This window comes from Etheostoma cragini, chromosome 9 (genome assembly GCF_013103735.1).
Source record: "Etheostoma cragini isolate CJK2018 chromosome 9, CSU_Ecrag_1.0, whole genome shotgun sequence".
In the NCBI taxonomy this organism is placed as follows: Eukaryota; Metazoa; Chordata; class Actinopteri; order Perciformes; family Percidae; genus Etheostoma; species Etheostoma cragini.
In genome coordinates, this window is record NC_048415.1 from 1,688,588 (window position 1) to 1,698,244 (window position 9,657).

Sequence of the window (9,657 nt, forward strand, 5' to 3'; positions counted from 1 at the left end):
CCCCCCCCCCCCCACCACCACCACCACCCCCATCCTGGCCCCGGGTCACTAACTCAATCACCAGATCAGGAGTAATAATTATTAATACCCTGTGAGCATCAACAGCACGCAGGTGATTTATCAAATATGTCGATTAGATTTTGCCCAGGCTGACAACTTTTTGAAGCTGAACACGTCCCTGGGGACCGGGTCTAACTGGAGAACCAGAACACTTCTAACCCACGCACCCGCATGGGGGGTTCTGCTAAATGAAAAGGCCGGCATGGCAGCAGGGAGGATTTTATTTATACAGCAGCCAACTCTTCAAAATAAAAGCATTTATTACTTTCCCCTTCCTGCTGTAAAATGACACAGTTTGGATCAAAGACTTGTCGCGATGTAGGCTGGAAGAGGACAAGATGGAGGCTGCTGGGGCCCAAAGCTGCTGTTGGTCGCTGGAGCGCTGGATTATGGTCTGGCTACACCACCTATCTAATCTGGGATAGGGGAGACAACGCTCTGACTTGTTTGTATTTCTTCAAACCAATGACAACATCCTGGGTGGAGCCTTGGGTGCAGCGACGGGGCCATGGTTGAATAGAGAGACGCATGTGAGATGTCAGGCTTCACCCGAGCACGTGTGCATCCGTTAAACCAGACCAGACCCCCTGCACCCCCTCTACCTCCTACAGTACCCTCTGTGCATCATGTAAGTACCCTGTCACCCCCAACGTCCCATTAAACTGGACCCGTTTCAGCCTAAATTTACATCTGGCGGTCCGTTCAAAACCGTCGCAACTCTCTTTTTATTGTCCATACCAGCTTCTTCTTCTCAGGCCAACACGGAGAGCTGTGATGGCGACGGTTCAGTCGGACTCGTTAGAGCTGCTGGTTCAGCAGATGCAGCAGAGGCAGTGGAGAGGGGGGGGGGGGGGGGGGGGGGGGGGGGGGGGGGGGGGGGGGGGGGGGGGGGGGGGGGGGGGGGGGGGGGGGGGGGGGGGGGGGGGGGGGGGGGGGGGGGGGGTGGACGACCCATAGGCAGTGTTGGGGGGTAACAGAAGACATGTACCGACATTATGTATTCACATTACAAATTATGAGTAACTGTATTTTGTTACAGTTCCAATTTAGACAATGGATTACTACCGATACTTTTCTGTTCCACGAGTTCATTCCCAATCTAAATAAATTAAGAAACCTCCATGCACTTCCCAAACGTCTCCATGTGAAAACAAAAAACTGATCCTTGGGGAGAATGTAAACTAACTGGGCAGGGCGACCTCCGCTAGCAGAATCAAACCCGCCTTCAGCGGCCAAATCCTCGAAAGACTACTTTACTGGATGGTCTTTGTCGTAGTGAACCCTGCAGACTGGAACCAGAGTCAGTGGAGGGTGGATCAAAAGGTGCTGCACATGATTTATCGATTTAAAAAAAAAGTTAATTCAGTGTTCTTTAAATAAGGCACACACATTCCTTATTTACCCGAAAACCCAACCAGTGCTTCTGGGCCGAAATGTATACATACACAGTGTGTGTGAGTCAGTTTGTAGTGATTTAATTAAACACAACTTCATTTCACCATGCAGGGATGAAGTACTCACGTCCTGGACTCTGACTCGCTTTTGACTCAGACTTCTGATGTGACTCAGACTTGTAATGTGACTCAGACTTGTGATTTGACTCAGACTTGTAATGTGACTCAGACTTGGGATTTGACTCAGACTTTTGATGTGACTCAGACTTGTGATTTGACTCAGACTTGTGATTTGACTCAGACTTGTGATTTGACTCAGACTTGTGATTTGACTTGGACTCACTTACTAATGACTTTGACTTAGGAATTTAGAAATCTAACGTCTAATAGGACCTGGAAGATGGATGAAGTTTCTGACTACTTTTAGGTGTAATAGGTCATGAAAGGTTTGTGTGAGATACATGATGAACGTGTATTTAGTCAGTCTGAAACTGTTTAAAGGGGCCGGGCAGGTTCTCCATGTAGGACTCTGGTCTAAGATGTGCACTCGCCCCCTACATGTTCACATTTGAAAGATGCAGAGGGACTGGGGACTCTTCTTTGGTAACTCAGACTCCAACACTGGGGACTCGAGACTCAACTCAGGCTCCAATACTGGGTGACTCGAGACTCAACTCAGACTCCAACGCTGGGGACTTGAGACTCAACTCAGACTCCAACACTGGGGACTCGAGACTCAACTCAGACTCAAACAATGGGGACTCGAGACTCAACTCAGACTCCAACACTGGGGACTCGAGACTCAACTCAGACTCAAACAATGGGGACTCAAGACTCAACTCAGACTCCAACACTGGGGACTCAAGACTCAACTCAGACTCCAACACTGGGGACTCGAGACTCAACTCAGACTCCAACACTGGGGGACGCGAGACTCAACTCAGACTCCAACACTGGGGGACGCGAGACTCGATTCAGACTCAAACTCAAGTAATGGTGACTCGACTCACATTCACTCGGACTCGACAGTGACTCGACTGCAACCCTGGCACCAAGCCAGCGAATAAGATCCTGAATGCTTTGGACTTGATTTTTGGCACAGACCCGTCCATGATGAAGGGCCACAACATAAGAAGAAACATGGGACCTGACTCTGATATTGCACCCAGGTTTTGGGGGTTACGGGGGGCGATGCCTGCTTTGCCTGGTCGGTAGCAACCCAGCCTTGACAACAACAACAACAACAACAACAACAACAACAACAACAACAACAACAACAACGACAGGTAAAGGAAGTGGAGGCTGAGGTTATAATGAGTCTTACTAAAAGGATGCCAATATATGAGCTGCAAGCAGCTTCCACAGTGTTTGTCTGGAGAGTGTGTGTGTGTGTGTGTGTGTGTGTGGGGGGGGGGGTTACTGTAGGTAAGCTGAGCCGAAGAGACGCTGACTGTGTTAAATCTCAGCAGCAGCTCCAGACGCCAGAGACACACTGCACCTCTCTCTCTCTCTCTCCCTCTCTCTCTCTCTCTCTCTCTGAACGTTGTCCTCTCTTTTGCTCCGTCTCTCCATCCTTCTCACTGCTTCACTTGTTTTGTTTCTCAGATGCAGCTTGGATGGACTCTGCCCTGATTTATGAATAAAAAAAGCCCATTGTGTAGTCATGATGATCTCTCTCTCTCTCTCTCTCTCTCTTTCTCTCTCTGTGTGTCACACACACAGACAGACACACACACACACACACACACACACAACTGCATCCCATCTCACTCTCTCAGTGAGGTGATGGCTGTCACACTGCTGTTTCCTTTTGAGTCAGCAAAAACAGGAAGAGGAGGAGAGGGATGGAGAGGCTGAAAGGAGGGAGAGAAAGAGAGAGAGAGAGGAGGAGAGAGGAGAGAGATATTAAGAGAAAATTCAAATTTGAGGTGAGAGCTGTGTGTTTCACCCCAAAACGAGATGTCATCACTCAGCAATTTTTGAAGTTGGTGAACAGGAACAGGCTCTGACTTTAATGTTCTTCATGCAAATCGCACAGATAAGTGTTATGAATAACTGACGTATGAGTATGGGGTGTGTAATAAACATGTGACTACATGTCAAAGACAAGAAAACTGAATGTAACGGATGCAATGTTTAATTATTTAATTATTTTAAGGGACAAAAGTTAGAATGTACATGTTTCAGGGAAACACATGGAAGATTTCCTAACATATCTTGTAAAGTGGAAAAGGTCATAACTAAAAAAATCACACATACACACACTCTAAACAATTAAAAAGATCAGATTTGACGCTTTGGGAAGGTTTCTTCTATATGGAGCTAATCTGACAATCTGAGTTAGAAAGTCACTTTTACATCTCAGTTTGACACGTTTGTGACAGCCTTGCTTTAAAAAAGAGTTTTAAAGTTTAAAATGTAACGATTTCACACACAAACTTAAAAATAATTATATATTGCTGCGCAGATCAATTACGTTCTTTTATTGACGTATAACCGTCTACTAGGCTATCCGTAACACACACACACACACACACACACACACACACACACACACACACACACACACACAGAGTTACGTGTGCTGGAAGTGAGCCGCCACCCACCGGGCCTGACTGCGGTGTCACATCAGCATCAACGCCGGGTGGCATCTGTCTCCATCCGCGCTGCTTCCACCCGGAGAGGACCACTTAATGCAGTTTAGCCCGCGTGCACGAGCCCCGCGCACACACACACACACACACAAGAGTGGACATCGGGGGAATCATGCAAAGCCGCCCTATGGAGACACTCAAAACATACAGTGAGGCAGGAGGAGAGCAGAGAGCAGGCCGACTTCATCCATCCATCACCGGCTGCTGGGCCGCTCCGAGGCCCGCTGACAGGCGGCCTCAGCCGGGGCCGCGGAGCAGGGCGCCCGCTGCCTCTCAAAGACAACACACAGCCGGGAAGTAAAGAAGAAAGAAGAAAAACTCGCAGAAGGAAAGAAGAAAATATATTAGCGAAATGGGAAAGCACAAATTAAGGGTTAAATGAGGTTACATTCGTTAGTTAGTTAGTTATATTTATACGTCACCTTTAATAAATCATAATAATAATGATAATAAAAATAATAAGAATAATAATAAGAATAAGAGTAAGAATAATAAGACTAAATTGTATTAATAAAGATTCACTCAGCTTTATTAGGCTAAAATATGATTCATAATGGTCATAATACTGCTCAATGCATTATAATATAAAATGGCATATTTAACAATATATTATTAGACTATAGTATATTAACAGGCCTATATGATATTTTCACACTAAATTAATAGTTTTATTTTGTATGTGTATGTGTATTTGCGTCAGATTATATTTTACATTTTATTTCACAAATATGACAATAATCTTTTATCTAGGTATGAATAATAATAATACTAATTCATATTATAAATCAAAACGAGGTTATTTATTGGGCTTTTTGTCTCATAAAGCAGCGATGAGAGTCAGCTGGCCTAAAACGGGAAACACATCTGAGATTGTTACATAAACCCACAGCTTCAATTATTCAGCGGCAGGAAGCCTTTTTGTTTGTTTCAAAATAAAAGCTGTTTTTGTGACATATGTATAAAGAAATGTATATTTAATAATGACGGCAGCCGCAGTCTGACAGATTTGGGACAGAACTTTTTATTAAACATTATGAAAACAAGATTCTCAGCCACGTTCCACTTTGTAGGTTGTTCACTTGTTGACACGTTAGGACAAGTTCATTGAATAAATATAGAAATTATATGTACAGATATACATTAACAGCACTGTGCAGAAGTTTACTCTCCTGTGTAGCCTATGTCTCGCGATAATTCGTTATGTAATTGATTTAGTAAAAATGAGTCGAATATGAAGTCACATCAGACCAAAAAGTAAATAAAAAAAATTTAAAAATCTAAAAAGGGAAACCGTTGTTGTCTAATTTTTTTCGATTAAAATGCATCTGGGATGAGATCACGTGGCGTTTTTAAGAGACATTTTGATCGTTTTTGTTCTTCTGGCTCACATCAAAGATGGAACATTTCGGAGAGCAACACAACACGTGATTTATTTTTGTTTTTCTGGATCTAAATTTGAATCTTTCCAGCCTCTCCTCGTGCGGGTTTCCATCCAACAGGTAGTCTGAGCATCGGACCCTTCTGCACAATACTGCACTTATATATCTAGGCAGCAGAAACACACACGAACCGGGGGTTTCTTGGTAGAATAATGCATCCAGTTACTCCGAGAACAGCCTCCTCTTTAAACCAATCATCATCCTCCTGTCAGACACGAGCTCTTCTTAAGACACCGGGCTGCACAACGAACCCACGGGCCCCAAAAGAATCTCCTCTACAAATATCCAACGTAAAAAACAGAAAATAACCATTAAACTAAGTCTTTTAATCATCAGGTTGGTGCATAGAGTTTTAGCAGCGAATGCAATCCTTGTCCATCTAATAAATCAGAATTCCCATCCAGGATTTTAGAGAGTAACAGATCAAAGGTCCTATCAGTAGAAAACACAACGTTAGATCTCTTCTTAGTGCAGTATAGGCTTGTCTTTGACATTACACATGTTCAGGAGGAGGAGGAGGAGGATACCATAGACGATTTGCATGCTGTAACATACAAACATTTGTATTAAGACATTTTCGAATAATCCAAGCAACGAAAAGCAGTTTCGTTTTTTTTCTTTAAAAAGAGAGAAAAAACTAAAAGGTTAAAATAACACAGGGAACTGTTCTTCTCTACACATTATGTACAGGTGGAAATAAATACAGTCCAAAATCTGGCTCAGTTAATCTCTTTTTGTCGTTTTTTTGTCGTTTTTTTTTTTTTTAAAACAATAGAAAATTTGATTGAAAACAGCAGTTGAAGACGCATCCATGGGTTCGCAGTAGCAGATTGGGGTTTTTTGTCCGCAGTCCTTGCACCTCTCCGGGTTTATGGGGGGTAGAAGGGGTGTGGGGTGTGGGGGGTGGGGATTTGTGTTTTTGTGTATTTGTTTTTGCATACCCAGGCCTTATTTGTGGCAGAGGACGGAGGAAGAGGAGAGAACCATGGGCCATGCTTTCCATCCACGGGGGGGGGGGGGGGGGGGGGGGGGGGGGGGGGGGGTATTGCTTTTTCTGCTTCGACTTCAGTCCACTCTGATCCATTCAAAAAAAAAATCTTTCTTTCGCCACTGTTAAGACAAAAATCGTCTCTCCTTCTGAATTAAGACAGTCATTCGAAGTGCCAGATGGTTCAGTAAGACTTCCGAGCTGCAGGTGCTGTCGCCCCGGAGACAACGTCCAGACAGACTACGTGATCCCTTGTGCCCACCTGACAGGTGAGCGTGTACAGAAGTTTAGCCAAAACATATTTAAGACTCAAAAATGCTCACAAGGATTACTTTTGTGCGCATCTGATGCGTATTTGTTTGCTTGTGTTTTGAAGTCTTTGTCAAAGGGAATAACTGTAAGCAAAAAAAAAACAAAAAATGCAGAAAAATTAATAAATAAATGAACGCAACAAGGACGTTTAGGTGGGCTTGTGTAATTCAGAGTCTATGCTACAAATCGTCCAGTCTCTCACATGAAGAACTCGGCCTGTTTCCCGGACGGATCTCGCGTGTTCGCGGCCCCCCCGACAGAGTAGGTCCGGCTGGCCAGCTTCTCGTACTTCTCCTTGTAAAGATCCCTCTCCTTGGCGAGGCGCACCACGTCCTGCTTCAGCTGCTCCACCTGGGTCTGCAGGCTGCACTTCTCCGTCTCCAGCATGTGCCTCTGCTGCACGCGTTTGAAGCGGCAGGACTGCGCGTAGCCGCGGTTCTTCAGGGTGCGCCGCTTCTGCTTCAGGCGGATCACCTCCTCCTTGCTGAAGCCCCGCAGCTGCCGGTTCAGCTCCCGCACCGTCATGCTGACCAGCTGCTCGTCCGAGAAGCGGTCCTCCAAGCGCGCGTGGTGGCCGTGGTGGTGATGGTGGTGGTGGTGGTGGCCCTGGTGATGGTGCGCGGCCGAGGCCGCGGACAGGTCGTCCCCGACCGCGTACTGCTGCCCGCGGAAGCCCTCGTAGGCCTGGTGGTGGTGGTGGTGGTGGTGCGCGTTCCCGATGAGGGCCTCCACCGCGTCCTCCGGGGTCAGGTTGAGCGCCTCGGGGTTGATGTGGTGCTGGTAGCTGGGGATCCAGTACAGGTCTTCTAGCTGCGGCTTGCCCGCGCCGCCGCCGCCGCCGTGATTGTTGCCGCCGCCGCTGCTGTTGCTGCCGCCGCTGCTGTTGATGCCGCTGCTGGTGAGGCTCTGGTTGGGCTGCGCGCCCGGGCTCGGGGCGCAGAAGCTCGGCGAGGAAGGCACCGAGGAGCAGGGGGTGCTGATCGGGGTGGAGGACAGGGAGCCTGACGGGAGGCGGTGGCAGTAGCGCTCGGCCTCCGGAGGCTCCTTCTTCACCTCGAACTTCATGAGGTCAAAGTCATTGACGTACTCGATTGCCAGCGGGCTGTTCGGCAGCTCCGCGCTCATGGCCAGGTCGGTAGCCATGTCAGTCCATGCGACGACTCCTGCCCTCACAGCCAAACCGACGGCGGGCTCCCCTCTCGGATACAGATTGCGAAGAGTACTAACAGCCTGTATGGTGTGTGTGTGTATGTGTGTGTGTGTGTGTGTATATATAGACACGTGCACAGAGCTGCTGCAGGTCCGGCGGGTGGGAGGAGAAACTTATTAAGGCTGCTCGTCCCAACTTCTATAAATAGTGGCGTGAATTTACGTATGCATGTACATGAACTTGTACACCTGCCAGTGCGCCTCCGCTCGCTGCTCTTGTTGACAACGTAACCCGGGTCAAATGCACGCAGCTTTAATACCAGGAAGAGTCCAGCGGGGCAGCTGAAACTCGAGCGCGCGTTGAATTTGGAGCCACCAACCTGTCTTGTCCTCGTTCACCTCTGCAGCCCCCGCGCGCCTCCTTGTGATTTACGGTCCTCGGTTTCTTCTCAGTCGAGTATCGCGAACAGACTCGGTCTCCTCCGCTTGGTGTGCTGTTATAAATATTTTCCAAGCATCCTTCTTCGCCCTCCCGCTTTTTATAGGCTACAACTTGATCATGAAGTCCCGAGCAGAGTGGGGTTGAGATCGCTGCCCCGGATTGAAAGTTTCTCACACAATCAGATCACACTACAGTGTGCGTCAGGCGTGCGTAAAAGGTGTGCCAGAAACCCCAAAAAGTCCCAGGAATCACCAACAAAAAAAAAAAAATGGAATGACATAAGTTTTCAAAGTTCACATGCATCTGAGATGAATCTCAAGTTGCAGGCGGTGCTCCTACTTTGAGAGACAGGGGCGCGAGGTCCCCTGTTGTTGTGCTCGGTCCAGATATTGTGTTCAAGCAGCGGACTACTGACAGCTTCGGTCCCCACGGTCCGGTCCCCCTCACCGGGGCGCGCTGTTGACCTCACGTGTTGATGTGTGTAATATTATGCAAGAGGTGATAAATTCCGGTTGGGTTTCTCTCCAACGGCCCCCCTTGCAAATGGTTTTGTAAGAGCGTCCCGGTGCACGCAGCAGTGTCACTGAGCCGCTGCAAAGCAACTCCGCTCTTATAAAGACGGCGTTGGCCCGCGACCCTCCTACACAGAGGTGTGGCGGGCCAATGGGAGGAGATCACAGCATTTGCATTCTCCTATAGCAAAGGCTCCGCTCGGCCACCGGCCGTCCGGGCGGAGCCGAGCAGAGCCGAGCGGAGCCGAAGGGAGCGCGCAGGCAGGCAGCGAGAACAGGTGCAGCAGATCCCCCCCTCTAGTGACCGAGCAGATGCTACTGCACGGCCCGGGTAAGACGAGAGCTCCGGTGGTCTACCCGGAAAAGGAACGTTTACTCAGAAACAGAGAGAGACTTTTCCCCGTTTCAGGACTGTCAGTGATGAAGGAGGGATGCGAGTCTACACCACAAGGGAAGAAAAGGACTCCCAGGGTGAGCAATCATGGTTTTTATCAAAGAATTAATTCACAGGAAATTAGAGATGAATAGATTTTTAGCTAAATCTTTTAATAATTTATACTTATTAATAATTGAAACTGTTAATGATCCCAAGTGGGGAAATTACAACTGTTATGTTAGTAATCACCAAGCAGAGGCCTGAAACACACACACACACACACACACACACACACACACACACACACACACACACACACACACACACACAC

The 9,657-nt window shown here is 47.6% G+C and overlaps 1 protein-coding gene across 1 annotated transcript; it reads right to left on the reverse strand.

Annotated features, from left to right (window-relative positions):
- Window positions 1-5,113: 5,113 nt before the first annotated feature.
- On the reverse strand, window positions 5,114-9,001 carry mafaa (v-maf avian musculoaponeurotic fibrosarcoma oncogene homolog Aa). Its single transcript, XM_034880523.1, has one exon. The coding sequence runs from the start codon at window positions 7,988-7,990 to the stop codon at window positions 7,046-7,048; it is 945 nt and encodes a 314-aa protein (XP_034736414.1). The 5' UTR covers window positions 7,991-9,001; the 3' UTR covers window positions 5,114-7,045.
- Between the last annotated feature and the right edge of the window lie 656 nt (window positions 9,002-9,657).

Excerpts from the sequence above, each read along its gene's own strand:
- mafaa (XM_034880523.1), bottom strand. The coding sequence starts at position 7,990 with ATGGCTACCGACCTGGCCATGAGCGCGGAGCTGCCGAACAGCCCGCTG.